General features: G+C 43.7%; 1 protein-coding gene across 1 annotated transcript in view; it reads left to right on the forward strand.

Annotated features, from left to right (window-relative positions):
* LOC116503959 (extracellular matrix protein 2-like) overlaps positions 1-14,626 on the forward strand; it is a 31,786-nt gene extending 17,160 nt beyond the window's left edge. The window contains exons 6-9 of the mRNA XM_032210712.1: positions 2,521-2,678; positions 4,695-4,834; positions 10,275-10,601; positions 14,322-14,626. Of these exons, the coding sequence (XP_032066603.1) occupies positions 2,521-2,678; positions 4,695-4,834; positions 10,275-10,601; positions 14,322-14,499 (803 nt within the window). The 3' untranslated portion in view covers positions 14,500-14,626. The remainder of the gene's footprint in view (positions 1-2,520; positions 2,679-4,694; positions 4,835-10,274; positions 10,602-14,321) is intronic.
* Positions 14,627-19,186: the final 4,560 nt, after the last annotated feature.

Consider the following 19,186-nt stretch of genomic DNA (forward strand, 5'->3'; position numbering starts at 1 on the left):
AAGGAGAATTTATTATGTCTGAACATTTTGTCCCAGTGCTGAATTGCTATTGTTTCCCTTTCAAAATCTGCCTCTATATAGCTTTAATCTATTATCCCATGTCTGGAAAGATGGAGAATAAGATTTGACTTTCTTCAATTTGAAGTCTTCTAAGACATTTACAGGCCTATCATCTTCTCTCTAAGTCCTTTCTTCTAAAATAAGGGGGAAAGATACCAATTCTTTTTTTTTCTTTTAGATAAGGTTTTATTTCTTTTAAAAAACACAAATATTTCATCATTCGTCAATCATTAAAACGTTGAAGTACAATTTTTTTTGTATGCCCCTCCCTCCACCCCCAACCCCCCTCCTCCTCCCCCCCCCCGACTTCCCAGAACCCGTACACGGTATGGATTTTTAACTAACACAGTCTAAAATCTTTTGAGAAAAAAGAAATAAAGAAATTAATGACATTCTACATTGACCTTAGCTTCTTCTTACTGAACTAACTTTTAACAGTTTAAATAATTTCTGATCTTAAGCATAGGCTAACTGGAATTTCTTGGTCCCGTATTTATTTTGTATATAGTCAATCCATTTTTTCCAGTCTCGTTTATATCTCTCATTTGAGTGATCTTTAAGATATGCTGATATTTTAGCCATCTCGGCTAAGTTTGTGACTTTCAATGTCCATTCTTGGATTGTAGGCAAGTCTTCCTTCTTCCAGTATTGCGCCACCAACAGTCTTGCTGCAGTTATTAGGTGCAGAATCAAGTTAGTCTCTACCACTGTAAAGTCAGTACATATACCTAGTAAAAATAACTGAGGAATAAACTTTATCCTTCTTTTAAAAATATTTTGCATAACCCACCATATTTTTATCCAGAATGCCTTAACCTTTTGGCAGGTCCACCATATATGATAATATGTAGCATCGAGAGAACCACACCTCCAACATTTAGGCTGTACATTCGGATACATAGAAGCCAGCTTTTTAGGATCTAAATGCCATCTATAGAACATCTTGTAAAAATTTTCTCTCAGATTTTGAGCTTGTGTGAATTTCACATTTCTTACCCAGATTCTTTCCCATGTATCCAACATTATTGGTTCCTCAATATTTTGAGCCCATTTTATCATACAATCTTTAACTAATTCTGTTATAAAACCTACTTCAAATTGACTGTCTCAAGGGTACTTTTTCAAAAGGACTATGTTTTTTTTCCTTGAGGAACAAGATTTTCACTTCTCATCCAAAGACCTTCATCAGTTGGAACTGATGAAGCTTCTTGGATGAGAAGCGAAATGTCTTCTTCAAGGGGGAAAAAAACCCATTCTAGCTGCCTTTTGAAAAAAGCACCCTTGAGACAGCCATGACCTGGGTTGAGAGCATCTCTTTGAGGCTTCATGAGCACATCTGTTTTCTTGGCAGCAATACTGAAGTGATTGGCCACAGCCTGATTCCAACAGGCTGTAGGTTAAATTAGAAAGTGCTTTTTGCATTTCCCAATTTAACCTACAGCTCAAAACTTTTCTTGCTGTTTTTTTACACTAATCTGGCCCGACTGCCTAGCTGCCTAGTAATGATATGTAAATTTTACCATTTAGCTGGACCAACTTTTTATAATTGGTGTATAGCCATGCAATGCTTGAATTACAACCTTACCTTTTGTGTTAGCCTTTTAAGTTGCTGATTTCAGGAGGCTGTGGGACAGTGGTGGGATTCAGCCAGTTCGCACCTATTCGGGCGAAACGGTTGGTAACTTTCTAAGCAGTTCAGAGAACCGGTTGTTGGAAGAAATCTCCTTTTGTTTTTCCCCCACTTTACAGGGCTAATCCTGTAAGGAAGGCAGGAAGGAAACATTCTGGTGTTGTTTCTAGCCTAATCTTTATTGCCCTGCTTACAGAAACTGCCTCTCCGGTTAACCCTGATTACATTCTAAGGCGAAGCGTCCATCGACCTGAGTGAGCTTGAGTTGGCCACGCCCACCCAGTCACATGACCACCGAGCCCCATCTACCCAGATGGTCATTAGGGCAGAGAACCGGTTGTTAAATTATTTGAATCCCACCCACAACTGCTGTGGGAGCATGGAATTTGATTTGGCTTAATGTGGTGGTTGGGAATCAGCAATGTGTTTTATACTGTATTCTATTTATCACTGCCATTCTAGCACTGAGCAGCATTTTGTAAAATAGCAATAGCATTAGCACTTAGACTTATATACCGCTTCACAGTGCTTTGCAGTCCTCTCTAAGGAGTTTACAGAGTCAGCCTATGGCCCCCAACAATCTGGATCCTCATTTGATCCACCTCGGAAGGATGGAAGGCTGAGTCAGCCTTGAGCCTGGTGAGATTTGAACTGCCAAACTGCTGGCAGCCGGTGATCAGCAGAAGTAGCCTGCAGTACTGCACTCTAACCACTGCGCCACCACGGCTCCATATTACAGCTTGTTTTCCACCTTGATCTGTGTATTTTCAAAAAACTGGTTCTACCTAGTCCCGAGAGGCATTCATTGTCTCTGTCCCTTTCTTCCACAGGCCTCTTCAAGATGCTCACCTTGGAGCTAGAAGGAAACCAGCTGCATGATGGCAATGTCCCCCCTGCTGCTTTCAGGGCCCTGGGCAGGCTTATCTATCTGAGACTAGACCGGAATCATTTTCGGACTGTCCCATCAGGTTTGCCTGCATCTTTGCAGGTGAGCAGAACACCTTTCATTTAGATCAGAATGTAACTCCTGACGCAGACTTTCCCAAGCTGGTATGCTTCCAGATGTGCAAAACCTGCAATCTCCATTGTCCAGGTTGGAGGTGATAGGAGTTGTAGCCCAACAGCTGTAATTGATGTACTGCCAACTCTTGGTTTGGAAAATATTGGCCACCTAGACCAGGCTGGAAACAGAATCTGGAGGTTCAGTGGTTCATTGTGTCAGCTCTGAAAAGCTGGAGGTGGTTGTTCAGGAAATTGTTGGTAATTATTAAGGCTGTCCTTCTCACCTGTAAGCTGCCAGGGCACATCTTCATACTCCTCTGTTTGATTAAAAAAACTTACCCAAATCGGATTTAAAGAAAGAGAGCAATAAGAGGATAAATCAGGGAGATAGCAATAGCAATAGCAGTTAGACTTATATACCACTTCATAGGGCTTTCAGCCCTCTCTAAGCGGTTTACAGAGTCAGCATATTGCCCCCAACAACAATCCGGGTCCTCATTTTACCCACCTCGGAAGGATGGAAGGCTGAGTCAACCTTGAGCCGGTGAGATTAGAACCGCTGAACTGCAGATAACAGTCAGCTGAAGTGGCTTGCAGTACTGCACCCTAACCACTGCGCCGCCTCGGCTCTTGGCTCATGTTGTGGTCCACTGGTGGTTTGCAGAGCTGGCAGAAGAGTTGGACAGTGAGGAGGTTCGGGAGAAGCATGGGCCAGTCCTGGAGTGTGGGGAAGGCATGGATGAGGACTCTGCATCGGAAGCAGAGAAGGGGCCAGGGCCATCTGGGAGTTATGTGCTGCTTCCAGAGCCTCCAGAGCTGGACATCAGCAAGGAGAGGAACAGGGGAGCCTGTTCCCAGTGTGCGCATGTGCAGAACTGCCAGAAGGCAAGAACAGTTAAGACAGAAGGGATGACTTGGGATTAAGGCTTGGAGGTGATTGGCCGCTCCCATAGGACATCAAGGAGGAGCAAAGGCATGTGATCCTTTGTAGGAAGCAACTTCGTTCATGCTGGTCAGTTTACATTCTGAAGCTCCGTTTTGACTCTTTGCTCCATGTGGCTTTGCCAAGCTAATTGCCAGTTAAGTCTTTGGCAGCATTTCAAGGAAGATAAAGGCGAGTGCTTATCAGCCTTATCCCAAAAGCTTACTGTCGGACTCTTTACAAACTATTTGGGACTCCTTACGGGCTGGGAATGAACATAATTCACAGCCCTTGAAATAAAAAGAGGATTTTGGGGACTGAGTGTCTGCTTTTTACTGTATCAGGAAGCCTCGGTCGGAACAGGGGAGGACTTTGTGTTACCGCCTGCATTCCTATCTATACATCACTTTGAGCTCCCTTCAGAAATAGATTGATGCTAGCCTCATTTAACCTGTCTCCCTCTGTGCTTGATAGCTGGCAAGGTGGTGGAGGTGATCTCTACCTCAATGACATATCTATGTCAGCTAAGGAGGCAGAGCAGATTGGGAAGCGGGATAGGAGAGTGTTGTGACTCAGCAGAAGTTTGCTGTGAGTTGAGTCGGGATGCAGGAATAACAATGCAGCTGGGGCTCGTTAGTGTCGTCTTCTGGAGATAAAAGAACTGATGGTGCCATGCCCCGGTTGCAGAAGTCAACGTTCATTCATTCGTTTGTGGTTCGTCGTTCATCGGTTGTGGTTTGTTTGTGAGAGGCACTTGGATATGTGATTTGCTTTCTGTAACCCTGATTCAAAGAGACACTTGGAGAAGTGATTTGCTTTCTTTCTGTAAACCTGGCGTTGCTGTAATAGCTCTTTGTTTTTGCATTCTGCTGCGTAACCTTTTTGCCAGAGACATTATTTATGTTTATTTTGGGCTCGCAGCCAGCGTGAGTCAGGACTGATAAAGTTATTTCCTTTTAAGTCTGTCTGACTGTCGTCTGTGATCGAGCGAGGAAGGGGGGGGTCAGAACAGGAGAGTCAGGGGGAAGACGCTGGCTGAGATGCTTCTGGTTGTGTCTGGATTATCCCATCTGCTTCCAGGAGCTGCATCTAGATTCCAATCACATTGAGGAGGTGACTGAGGGTGTCCTCAACAGAACCCCGAATCTCACTGTGCTGGTTTTGAGCAACAATAAGCTGGAAGAGCATCGTATTGCTTCACGTGCCTGGATTGACCTCCTGTGAGTAACACTGTATTTCCATTTCCTAGGAAACAGCTGAAACCTTTGGGTTAAGATTGCCAGTCATGCCCACTTGCAAGTGTGACGATAATCAGAAATTCAAGACTGTCTGTTCTTTTTCTTTGATGCACCAGTAGGCAAAAGTAACTACTGTGAATTTCTGCCTGTTCTACAGCTATTAAAGTCCTCGGTGTCCTGCCAGGAAAAGAACAGCTAATGCACACACTTTTTGTCAAGATCCACCAGGAAACTTTCCCCCATAAGAATGACTCAGTTTCTTCCAGTATAACATGGATAAAAGAGATGTTGCATCATTAGTCTGAGGAGGGGGATTAAGGAAGGGGATGACAAAAGCAGTGTTACATCACTCCTTTTCTATATGGGGACTTTGGATTTGGATTGGATTGGATTTATTAAATTTATAGGCCGCCCAATCCCGAAGGACTCCGGGCGACTTACAGAAGATAAAATTTTAAAAGAAGGGTTAAAAAACAAACAAGAGAAAGCAGATTAAAAGAAACACATCATGCACCCAGTCTAATCGGGGCTGGACCTCGGTCGAGAGGTCAACAGCCCCAGGCCTGCCGGAATAGCCAGGTTTTGATAGCTTTTCAGAAGGCCATGAGAGTGGGTAGGGTCCGGATCTCTGGGGGTAGTTCATTCCATAGGGCCGGGGGCGGCTACAGAGAAGGCCCTCCCCCGAGGGGCTGCCTGCCGACATTGTCCAGCTGATGGCACCTGGAGAAGGCCCACCCTGTGCGATCTTATCGGTCGTAGGGAGGTGTGCGGCAGAAGACGGTCTCGTAGATATCCGGGTCCTAAGCCATGTAGGGCTTTAAAGGTGATAACTAGCACTTTGAATTGTGCTCGGAGACCGATAGGGTGACACTTTACGCACTTTACGACTTGTGACACTTTACGCATGTATACGAGTGGCTGAGCTTCTGTGACGCAGATGTCGTCATTTTGACAAAAGCTCATTTGGGTAAAAGCTTTGGATGTTGCAGAAGCAGAACAAACATTTGTGAAAATGGGGCTTGCCAGCAATCCCCTTTTTTCTGTGCAAAGGTAATGGGGGCGAGGAGGCTCATTACTCCAAGAGTAGGAACCAGAGATGGGTTGCTCCCGGTTTGGCCCAGATTGGCTGAACCGGTAGTGGTAGTGGGGGGAGGCTCGACCACCTGCCTGGAAGGGTTCACCGACAAAAGGGCGAACGACAAAACCGCGCCCGACTAAACCGCGGTGACAAAACCGCGTGTTCTAAAGCGCTCCGACGAATGAGTGCTGAATCGCGCCGACAACAGCGTGGCGACAGAAGCGCACTGTAAAACTAAACCTAACCCTAAACCTAACCCTAACCCTAAACGTAACGCTAACCCTAACCCTAAACGTAACCCTAACCCTAACCCTAACCCTAAACCTAACCCTAAACCTAAACCTTACCTTAAGTTAAATCGGCTTTCTGTCGACGCGCTGTTGTAAAGCGCCCTTCTGTCTCCGCATTGTTGTCACCGCGCTGTTGTCACCGCATTGATGATGTCACGGTTTTAGCGACGCTGTTTAGTCGGGCGCGGTTTTGTCATTCGCCCTTTTGTCGGGTCATGGCTCGGAAGCTTCTGTGCATGCGCAGGAGCATTGTGCGCACGAGCGAACCGGTGGTGCCGGGATTTGAAACCCACCTCTGGTAGGAACAGTTCAGGACAGAATCTTGACCAAGTGATAGTCTTGGTACCCTCTTCTGGGTCAACTGGAGGAAATGCACAAACATCTCCACTTTGAGATCAACAGAAGTTTGTACATTGATGGCAGGATGACTTTTGAAGGATGGAGCAGTGGTGGAAATGGGAACAGCCTGCAAGCAATAGCAATAGCAGTTAGACTTATATACCGCTTCCTAGGGCTTTCAGCCCTCTCTAAGCGGTTTACAGAGTCAGCATATCGCCCCCAACAACAATCCGGGTCCTCATTTCACCCACCTCGGAAGGATGGAAGGCTGAGTCAACCCTGAGCCGGTGAGATTTGAACAGCCAAACTGCAGAACTGCAGTCAGCTGAAGTAGCCTGCAGTGCTGCATTTAACCACTGCGCCACCTCGGCTCCAATTTAAATTCACTACCTTTCTTTCAAGAGAGGATCACGTAAAATAGTCATGCATTTTCTGAATTGACAATTAGAATGAAAAATTACACTAGATTTAATAACATAATGTAACAGGAAACATAGCATAACATAGCTTCACAACATGACACATTACAACAAGAGTACTCCATCGCGTTATGCTACGTTACGTCATGTTACATTATGTTATGTTTGAACTAAACATAAAAGATGCGAGCCTTGCTAGCAGGTAGGTGGGTTATTGCCCTTCACACTTGTTGCACTGAGTAAAATGGTGCTGGTTTCTTTGACTTAATAGCTCTGCTCAATTAAGTCTGACCTTAGACAGCAATGTTTTTTTTTGTGGATCATATGTTTTAATTTAATTTTAATTTAAAATTTAATTCAACATATAAGCTGCCTAACTCTGGGTGGCATACCATATTCAAAATTTAAAATGAAACATTCCATAGAATACGAAAGGATGTCTGGCAAACACACCACATCCCTCATCATACAAACTAGGCATCCCAGAGAGATCAAAGCCTGGGAAAAGAGCTGGCTCTTAAGGACTCCACTAAATAAGATCAGGGAGAGCCGTATGAATCTCTGGAGGGATATCATTCCAGAGGGTAGGTGGCTATGATGGGGAAGGCCTGCTTTATGGATCCCATCAGGAGGCATTGCTTAGTTGATGGGCCCCAGAGCATGCAGAATCTGCTAGGGTGGCCAGTAGCTGTGGAAGACAGGTTCTGGGCTATGAAGAAACCAGACCTTCTGCCATGAAGGTGTTCTGACCCCCCCTCGTCCTACACCAAAACACTCCGAGCCAAAGATAAGTTACGGCATTTAATTAACAGACAGACAGGTCCTTGGCAGCAAACCGGCACAGACAAGCTTGGGCAGCAATCCAGCACAGATAAGGCGTGGCAGCAATCCAGCCTGCCAAGCTCACAATAATGTTCTCCAACATTCATTCCTGCATTGACTTTTGCAAAAGGGGCGTGTGCACAAGCAGTCCTTTTATAGTCTGGAGAGGAGCCTAATGACCACCAGCTGAGTACAATTACCTCCTGTACCTGCACAACTGTTCCTGACGCCTATTAGCTCTTCGGTGCCGGGCATGCAGGAACAACTCATTACTGGCGTCCGGATCACTCTCCCTTGTCTCCTCCCCACTGGTCCAAGGCTCAGGCGCCTCCTGGTGGCCAACCAGCCTCTCTGCGCCCTGCTCGGAGTCGGAACCCTGTCCAGGGTCCTCCACATCCTTCAAAGCTGACTCATAGGGCCCCTCGCTGTCGGAGTCTGGTGGCAGCTCCAACGGCTCCTGCTGGGCCACAACAGAAGGGCTATATAGGTGATGACCAGCACCTTAAATTTCACCCTGAAGCCTACCAGGGGCCAGTGCGGTTCTTAGACAGAGATGTTACTCTGATGCCTACTGAGGCATAACTACCCCATGTCCCCTACTCTGAACCAGCTGCTGTTTCTGAAAGGTCTTCAGGGCAATGCCATGTAAAACATCACAACAATCCAAAAGTGAGATGATTAAAACACGTTGTTCTACAAAAACAAATTACAACTCATATTGTAGCACGCATCACCAAGATGTGTGTGTGTGTTTTGGCAACGCTTGGGGTGTGTGTGTTCTCTGATACAGTTTTTGTGCCAGCAGCCTCCCTTAGCTTATTTGGCCACATGGTCCTCCTGTCAGAAAGCATAATTAAAGCTATTTCACTCTGCCTTGATTTTGTAAAGCAGTACCACATGGCCAGATTTGATTGCCTGCATTATGATGTCACATCATCAGCCCAGTGTGCAGGACGGGACTGTGCTAATGGAAGGAGGCTTACTTTTGTAAGAAAAATAAAATAAATATTTCCCTTACACAGAATGCTGTATACCGCCTATTGCAACCCAGCTGCAGATCAGCTACAAAGAGACAATAAGCAGCATTCAGGAAAAGCAAGTGAGAGGGTTTAGCTTAGCAGTTTACATAAACACTCCCATCCCCTTTTTTTAACCGCTGCTTGTAGACATTAAATCAGCATAACTCTGCTTTGTCTCGACTGAGTGGAGAACTGGCTGGGATTCTACGGATAGTTCATTTTAAAGTCGCCAAAAGTCCATTATTGCGATGCAGCAGGCTACCTCTCGAAAGGGCGCTATGTCGCAATGACTGTGGAAAAGAGCTTTTGCAATGCATCTCCGTAAACTCTAATGGCCGTGCCAGATGTGGCTCCGAATCCACTTGGGAAGCTGGCTGACCCCCCTCACCCCCACCCCACCCAGGAAATGTTGGGTGTTTTCCATAGCCTCCAGAAAACTGGCCAGGATGCAGGGGACAGAGTTTGGTTTCTGTTCTTTGCTTTTTATTTTGCCCCTTTGAGGATGAGTAAAATCCTCATATATGTAAAATCATATGTACAGGATAGAGAAAAGCAACCCCCTCCCTAAGGCAGATTTAAAAAGATCTTGCTCTCTGCATCTAATAGTGCCAGTGTCCGTTCTGCCCTGCTTCTAGTTGCGCAGATCAGAGGTGGGTTTCTGCCGGTTCAGCCCGGTTTGGTCAAACCGGTAGTGGAATTCAGGCCTGGGTTGCAGGATCACCAGCAACCCAGGCCTGCCGCGCCCCCGAACGGTTCACCGACAAAAGGGCGACCGACAAAAGTGCGCCTGACTAAACCGCGGTGACAAAACCGCGAGTTCTGAACCGCGCCGACGAATGAGCGCTGAATCGCGCCGACAACAACGACAGAAGCACGCTGTAAACCTAACCCTAACCCTAAACCTAACCCTAAACCTAACGCTAACCCTAATGCTAACCCTAACCCTAACCCTAACCCTAACCCTAACCCTAACCCTAACCCTAACCCTAACCCTAACCCTAACCCTAACCCTAAACGTAACCCTAACCCTAACCCTAACCCTAACCCTAACCCTAACCCTAACCCTAAACCTAACCCTTACCTTAACTTAAATGCCCTTCTGTCGACGCGCTGTTGTCGGCGCGCTGTTGTCAGCGCGTTGATGACGTCGCAGTTTTAGCGACGCGGTTTTGTCGGCACACTTTTGCCGTGCGCGCTTTTGTTGGGTCATGCCCCCGAACAGGTTCCCTCGCCATCGCTGATTTCACTGCCATGTTGGATTTTAGTGACTGTGCCTGCAGTCACTAAAGGTTGCAAACTGGTGGTAAAACCAGCAGCAACCCACTCCTGGCACAGACCCATCTCAAGCTCTTCTTCTCGGTCATAGAGCGTGACTAAATATCTGGGTATGGTTCTTATTTCCAGAGAAATGTGGTTTACAATCCTGATGGACCGTTGTGCTTGTTTCACTTCCAGGAAACTGGAGGCACTCGATTTGTCTCACAACCGCTTAGTACACGTGCCCTCATTTCTGCCTCGATGTTTGAAACAGCTGGCTTTGCATCACAACCGCATCGAACGTATCCCCGGCTACGTTTTCGCCCATATGAAGCCTGGCCTGGAATTCCTGCATCTCTCCCACAACGTGCTGCAGGATGAGGGCGTCCATGCTGTGTCTTTCTTAGGGCTACACCGTTCGCTTGCCGAGCTGCTCTTGGACAACAATCAGTTCCAGGCCATCCCGCGTGGCATCATCAAGTTAAAGGGCTTGCAGGTTCTACGGCTGAGCCACAACCGCATCCGGTAAAGGGATTCTGTTCTGCTCTTGTTCACCTTTGAGGAAGGGTAATCGGAGTACTGAAGGAAGAGCTTGTGTCTTGCATGCCTCTACCCTTCCAGTAGAAGGAGCTCTTGGGCAGAGGCAATTGGGTTTGATTCCATGGTCCAGGACCAGTGATGGGTTTCAAAAAATTTTCGAACCTACTCTGTGGGTGTGGCCTCTTTTGTGGGAGTGGCTTGCCGGCCGTGTGACCTGGTGGGAGTGGCTTGTCAGCCATGTGTTATCTTTCTCTCTCTCTCTCTCTCTCTCTCTCTCTCTCTCTCTCCTTTCTTTTGTCTCTCTGACAATTTTTCCTTTTTTTCTTTTATCTCTCTCTCACTTTTTCTTTCTTTTTTCTTTTTTCTTTATTTATTTCTTCCTTTCTTTCTCTTTCTCTCTCTGTGTGAGTGTGTGTGTGTGTCAGTGGTGGGTTTCAAAAATTTTTGGAACCTCTTCTGTAGGTGTGGCCTGCTTTCCGGGTCCACTGGTAGAACCTCTTCTAACCGGTTCGGTAGATTTGACGAACCGGTTCTACTGAATAAGTGTGAACTGGTAGGAACCCACCTCTGTCCAGGACCATATGGCCCAATACTCATTATTAGCCTTGGCTGAGGGAGGTCGAGACCCCTAAAGCAGTGGTTCTTAAATTGGAGGTTAATTGAACTGGAGCTAAGTACAAGATTATTAAACAAGGGGGTAATTTGGGCATATTTTTTTTGGGGGGGGGAGGGTGTTATTGTTTGTAAGTCAAGAATCTGGTTTTGGGGCTGGAGCTGCCAAGATGTTTCTGTAATACAAGGATCCTTTTTTTTGTGGGGGAAATCATGTCGAGCCGAGGTGGCGCAGTGGTTAGAGTGCAGCACTGCAGGCTACTTCAGCTGACTGTTATCTGCAGTTCGGCTGTTCAAATTTCACCGGCTCAGGGTTGACTCAGCCTTCCATCCTTCCGAGGTGGGTGAAATGAGGACCCAGACTGTGGGGGCAATATGCTGACTCTGTAAACCGCTTAGAGAGGGCTGAAAGCCCTATGAAGCGGTATATAAGTCTAACTGCTATTGCTATTGCTATTGCTATGTTATTGGAGTCTAGGAAAAAGGCAGTTGAGAGAGACAGTGGAAGAAATATTGCCTTAGACCAGGGTTGTCAAACTAGGTGGCCCGTGGGCCGGATGAGTCATGCGCAGGCCACGCCCACCTCAGCTCCATGAATGGGAAAGCATTGTGAAATGTCACATGATGGCAACACGACATGGCGAGTTTGACATCCGTGCCTTAGCAAAAAAAAACAGCCAGCATTCATCTCAATATTAGACGCCTTCAAAAGATTGAATCCTTTCTTATCATGCGCAAGGAAGGCTGTGTTTGCAAGCATGTTTAGCCAACTCTTTCCCTGAATGCAAAAAGAAATAGATGGAGAAAAAATGAAAATGAAAAAATGAAGGGGGCTATACAGCTCTCCGCTGGCCATCCCTGTTTTATGCCGCCTCCTATTCCCAAATGCTGGGGAATCCCAGGTTAACTCTTAACCAAGGTCACTTCTCTGTAGGAAAGAATGCTGGTGATTGGACACTTCTGCTTCACATCGATTTATTTACGAATGCATCCAGTAAGCAAGTTGTATACAAAGTACTTTTCGAGCAGCATCGGCCTCCTCAAAATCTTTAAGTGGGTGCTCAAGCAGTTCCAAGCCTGTATTATACCTACGAGGCATAAACAAAACAGCTCTTGTTAAATCCTTCCAAAGTTTATTGCTGCAGCAAACTCAATTTGCAGGCAGGAAATGTGCTCATTCTTTCTTACTTAGCAAGAGGTCCCAAGGAAAAGAGATGAAGTTGTTATGCTGGACTTCCTAATTCTTTGCTGCAATATAATCTTGCTTGCCTCTCTCTTGTTGGTATCCGGGTGGTCACAGTGGAAAGTTTGAACATTCCTACTTTGGCCTAATCCAGGAAGAGTTAAAGGGAGCCTTTTGCAGAAAAACTCAAAAGTAGCATCTTATGGAGAAGTAGATTCTCAGCAGCTGGATCTTGTTCTAAGATGAGCCAGGATGTGTCAGCCAGTCCAGTATCATTAACTTGTGATTAAGAGGCCTTATCTTATCCAGTCTTCCAATTTTTGAAAAAGGCTTTAAACTTGCTCCACATTAAAGGACTACAGAGATAAGTGTTGTGGCCCACCAGATTCAATTACCTCCAATAGACCGATTAGATCCCACAGACTAGGCCTCCTCCGAATTCCACCCGCCGGCCAGTGTCGACTGGCGACTACCCGGAGGAGGGCCTTCTCTGTGGCTGCTCCGACCCTCTGGAACGAACTCCCCGTGGAGATTCGCACCCTCACCACCCTCCAGGCCTTCTGCAAAGCCCTTAAAACCTGGCTGTTCCGACAGGCCTGGGGCTAAAGAACCGTTGCCCCTATCTCGAATGGTATGATTGTTGCGTGTTTTTAAATTATGTATTGTTTTGTGTTGTTGTTAATTTGTCTGTATCCCCCTTCCCTGGTTTGAGTTGTGAGCCGCCCTGAGTCCCCCTTCGGGGGAAAAGGGCAGCATACAAATGAAATAAACATTCAAACATTCAGATTCAGACTCTGAGGAGGTGGGGGAAGAACATGGTCAGTCCTGGAGTCTGGGGAAGGCTGAAGAGTGCTCTGCATCAGAGGCAGAGATGGGGCCAGGGCTGTCTTGACAGTTATCAGCTGCCTTCAGGGTCAGACATCAGCGAGGCAGACGAATAGCTGGAGCCTGTTCCCGGTGTGCGCATGCGCAGGGTTGCCAGACGAAGGGAACAGCTAAGGAACAAGGATTGACTTGGGAGTAAGGCCGAATGGCCCCTCTCATAGGGAATAAAAGAGGAGCGAAAGGGGAGGGGTCTTTGCAGGAGACAATTAGTTCGTTCCTGCATTCTTGCCAAGTATTGTGGCATCTGAAAGATATCGGCCTGGCCACTCTCCAAGCCTGATAAAGGTTGATAATTGTGGAACTATATATTTTTTTTAATTGAAAATTTTTGAAGAAAAAAACTTTTACAAATGTTTACCTCCCTCCCCCCTACCCTCCCCCCAACCTTCCCCCTCCCGACTTCCCAGAACTACTACAGGGTAAAAATCTTTAACAAAGATGTTCTAAAATAAACTTAAAGATAGTTAGTGTCATCTTTCATTTGAGCTTTAACTCATCTTTGCTAGGCTAACTCTAAACAGATTATATCATTCCTTGTTTCTTCAGTCATAAACTATCTGGAATTTCTTAGTCCCATATTTATTTTGAGTATAGCCAATCCATCTTCTCCACTCCAGTTTATATCTCTCATTTGAGTGATCTTTAAGATATGCTGATATTTCAGCCATCTCTGCCAAGTTTGTTACTTTTAATGTCCATTCTTGAATAGTAGGCAAATCTTCCTTCTTCCAGTACTGCGCCACCAACAGTCTCGCTGCCGATATTAAGTTCAAAATCAAATTAGTCTCTATAGCAGAACAATCAGTGGTGATAATTGTGGAACTACCTTGAAAGACTGCGGACCGGGATTTTGCTGGAGAGGAATTCACTGTAAATTAAATAAAAGGGTTTTATCGAGACGAGGACTCAGCTTCGTGCTGCTGTGGAAGCCTAGGTCAAAACAATAAGTTACAGAAAGTACTGTAAAACTCTCAACGAGTCCTTTTTATATATTTTTATGTATTCTTATTCTTTCTTCCTGGTAGGCATGTGCCCCTGAACTCTGTCTGTGACACAAGGGTGTCAGAAGACTCGAACATTGTGTCTGTGCACTTGGAGAACAATTTGATTGATCGCCGCCGCATCCCTCCCACAGCCTTCTCCTGCATCAAAGCCTATCACAGTGTGATACTGAGACCACAACAGAATGAAGAGGATTACTAAGCTAGTGGGAATTAGACCAACAGCATTGAAGTAGCCTCAGATTTAGTATGGGAAGAAAGCCCCCCCCCCCCTTAACCTGAAGGTGGGCGATGACTAGAGAAGTCTCTGCTATTCAGGATTATTATGTTACTAAAATAATAAGAAAAGATGCATCTTAAATAATTTTAATAAGGAAGTAATTAAAAATTGGTGTATATATATATATATATATATATATATATATATATATATATATATATATATATATATATATGTTATATTTATGCTGATAAATAAATAAAGGGAGACTAGTATAGATCTATTTCAAGCTATTTAGCTCTCATCAGCTAGCCATACCCTATGTTGGGAATCGAACCTGTGCTCTATTGCCTCTCAGGCAGATGTGTTAACCATTGAGCTACAAGGCTCGACTCCTTATCAGCCAGCCAGGGTGAGAGGTATATATTTAAAGTCACAACCCCTGGTATGCCCAAATATGGGAGGAAGGTCACACTTCCATAAGGAGTCGAGCCTTGTAGCTCAATGGTTAACACATCTGCCTGAGAGGCAATAGAGCACAGGTTCGATTCCCAACATAGGGTATGGCTAGCTGATGAGAGCTAAATAGCTTGAAATAGATCTATACTAGTCTCCCTTTATTTATTTATCAGCATAAATATAACAAATGAAACAAAAAGGCAACAGTAAAAAATATTGGGTTTCTGTCTGGATGGTCTCTTGTGACGAGCCGAAGACAGAGAGTGGAAGTGTGACCTTCCTCCCATATTTGGGCATATATATATATATATATATATGTATGTATGTATGTATGTATGTATGTATGTATATATATATATATATATATATATATATATATATATATATGAAGTGACTATTTAGAATACCTTGTTGAAAAATGAAGGAATAACATCTCTGTTTGAATGTATGATGTACAAGGACAATAATGAACATAAGCATACTCGATAGTTGATTGGTGGGATTATACCTAATTGAAAACAGTGATATACAAATATAAATGGTTGGTAAATCTTTTTCATATCGGGATATGTGATTATATAAAGGTATATTGTTATTAAACAGACAATCAAGAAGGTAAGGGAATTAGGTTTATTGAAAAAAAATATTAATTGTAATTGAATATACGTTGTACAATGAAAGTGAGGTATCCAGTTATATTAGATGAAAAATCTGTGATTGTAAATGTAATTGAGAATATGGATGCAAAACACTTGTAATCAAACGACATGCTGTATGTAATGGATGAGAATTTTTTTTATGTTGTTTTTTATGTTTAAAAATAAAAACAAATTGCAAAAAAAGATGCATCTACCTACATCTCCTCTTTTTTACAATCAATTTTACATGCCTCCTACTCCCATTACTCTATTTTTAAAAAAATCCAATTTATTGGATTAAAAAAAACCTTTTTTTGTGATTCCTGGGAATATAGTTTTTTTTTTTAAAAGAAACCCATTATTTGCAAACATATATAAAAGACCAGACAAGCATTCAGGTATCCTATATCTTTTTCTTTATGTTTATAATGAAACAGATACCCTTCCGTGATAAAATAATAAACAATAATAAAGGATACCAAGAAAAGAACATTTGAGATCCAGAAAAGGGACAGATAGACAAAAAGCAAGCTATTACAAAATAATTTGATAATAATCACATTAAAATAATCACATTAAAATAACAGCCAATCTGTTAATAAAACAATCTGTAATTGATAGAGGCACCAAGACTCTTTAATGCTAATTTCTCGGAGAATGCAATTTGCCACTTTTTGAAATACATTGATCCAAAGAAAAATGCATTCCCAGTTTAAGAGCCGAGGTGGCGCAGTGATTAAATGCAGCACTGCAGGCTACTTCAGCTGACTGCAGTTCTGCAGTTTGGCTGTTCAAATCTCACCGGCTCAAGGTTGACTCAGCCTTCCATCCTTCCGAGGTGGGTAAAATGAGGACCCGGATTGTTGGGGGCAATATGCTGACTCTGTAAACCGCTTAGAGAGGGCTGAAAGCCCTATGAAGCGGTATATAAGTCTAACTGCTATTGCTATTGCTAAGAATAAATATGACAGGTAAAGATAAGAAATCAAATTAATTCCTTGTTATTGCAGTTGTTTATGTTTAATCCAGTTTGCACAAGGATTTGTTTTGATTTATCATTTGTATGCTGCTGATTTTTTTTTTAAAGATTAACTATCTGAGGCTTATGGAAGAGAAACCTACAATAGGAATAATTGTGGTTTAAAGATGGTTTAATTGTTTTCCCACTTTTTTTTAAAAACAAGATCGGTGGTGGGATTCAAATAATTTAACAACCGGTTCTCTGCCCTAATGACTATCTGGGTAGGTGGGGCTCGGTGGTCATGTGACTGGGTGGGCGTGGCCAACTCAATGTCACTCAGGTCGATGGGTGCTTCGCCTTAGCTGTTGCAATGTAATAAGGGTTAACCGGAGAGGCAGTTTCTGTAAGCAGGGCAACAAAGATGAGGCTAGAAACAACACCAGAATGTTTCCTTCCTGCCTTCCTTACAGGATTAGCCCTGCAAAGTGGGAAAAAAACAAAAGGAGATTTCTTCCAACAACCGGTTCTCTGAACTACTTAGAAAGTTACCAACCGATTCTCCCGAATAGGCGCAAACTGGCTGAATCCCACCACTGAACAAGATATATAGCTAAACCTATTACCAGCAATTTGACAGACTTTGGTTTAAGTAACCATTGGATGAATTTCTCAAAATGTGTTGAAATCAGAAAGCTGCTGCTGGTGCCCAATATGCTGCTTATTCTACCCTCTCTTCGTTGGCATTGATAGCTCCTCCAATCCATGGAACAGCTCAATTGTGTAATCGTCCCAGCTCTGGTGTTTCTAGGTACTGATCCTCACTCAACATATGGCCTCTTGGCTACAGTTCATTTTTGGCCTGCTCCCCTGCCACATGTGTGATCAGCCATGCTGCCTCTTGCTCTCCAGCTGCAACTCAAATCCACCCCCCTTTCTTCTTCTTTTTTTTAAATATACCCATGTCCTTTTTGGGGGGCCCAAATTAACATTTAATGGACATTTGGTTCCAATGGACATCTCTCCTCACACCCCCACCCCATTAGTCCATTACATCAAGGGCCTGGTTGTAATGTAATTTGAATGGGAGTAATATAATCTGTGAATTGTTTTTTTATGGCTCATTCTTGATGAATCATCGAAACAGATTAGAAGGGACTTTCATGCTCGAAAGAGTTCCAAGCTGATTCATCAAGTTCAGTTCCCAAATCCTCTTTTCGTACTTTTTGCAGACTTTCAAGGCAGCCTGTCATACTTGATATAAGATTTCTGCATGACGCCAAATGTTCCCTTTGATTTGAAAAGGTGGCCATAGGCCACTCACACAGAGTCTGTTTTGCTGACTGCGTTCCAATAGCAATTTGCGCAAGGATTTGTTTTGATTTATCATTTGTATGCTGCTGATTTTTTTTTAAAAAAAAGATTAACTATTTGTTGCTTATTCATTTTCACTTCACCCCAAGTCCTTTTGTCAGAAGCTCTAGAATTCTATTGCCTTGTTCACTCAAATCTATATGTATACACATAAAAGTTGAATTCACTTTTTTATTTTCTCCATGCAAACAGATTTTTATAATTAAATGCTTGATGTCTACTTTACTAGCCTAGTAATAGAACGTGTTTAATAGAAATAATATGTCTATGGAGCTTCTCAGTCATCCAGGTCATGGCTGCCCCAAAGATGCTTTTTCAAGAGGCAACTGGACTTTCTGGATTTTCTTTGAAGATGTTTCACTTCTCATCCAAGAAGCTTCTTCAGCTCTGAAGAAAAATCAGAAAGTCCAGCTGCCTCTTGAAAAAGCACATTTGCCGAGAAAAAATGGATTGACCATATACAAAACAAATATGGGTGGGAGGAGGGAGGGATATATACTAGGTTAGATTTCAATGTAAAATGACTTCACATGTATACTGTTTTTCTATAATTTCTCTGTAAAAATAGGATAAGTTAAGTACATTGACATATAGTGGAAATACACCAAGGGGAGTGGGATAGAAGAAAGACGGGTAAAGAGGGACGGGAGAGAGGATAGGAGGGAGGGTGAGAAGGAAGGAAGGGAGTGGATCGGGAGAGAGGAGTGGTAGAGGGGGAGGGGAAGTAGGGTAGAGGATGATGATGGAGGGAAGATAGAAAGTTGGAGGGGGTGGAAGAAAGAGGTGTATGGAGAGTGGAAGAGGTATATTGGGTTTGTATTTTTTGGGGTATTGTTGACAAGAGGAATTGCTGCGATTATTGTTTAATGTTGTATGGCGCAGGCTATGCACAGTACATATGTGAGTGTATGAAAATGATAAAATGGAAAATAAAAACTTTTAAACCACAGAAAAAGCACATTTGCGATGTATAACTGTTGTTACTCTACAAATAGACTGGCCATTGCAACTAAGTGGCTTTCAGAGGTATTGGACAATTTTGCTCATCAACAGCTAACAAGATGCAAGTTATCATCTAACATCCTCAATTTGCAAACATTCAATTAATTTGAAATTCGGTTTGGAAAAAGCTGAGATAGACCATATTAGATGCTAGTGTTAATGTTAGTGAATAGGAAGTGAATGAAGTGTGTGGGTATGTGCCTGCGCATGTGTATATTCAGGTACACTTTATCTTGAA

The sequence above is a fragment of the Thamnophis elegans genome, chromosome 2 (assembly GCF_009769535.1).
Source record: "Thamnophis elegans isolate rThaEle1 chromosome 2, rThaEle1.pri, whole genome shotgun sequence".
Classification (NCBI taxonomy): domain Eukaryota; kingdom Metazoa; phylum Chordata; class Lepidosauria; order Squamata; family Colubridae; genus Thamnophis; species Thamnophis elegans.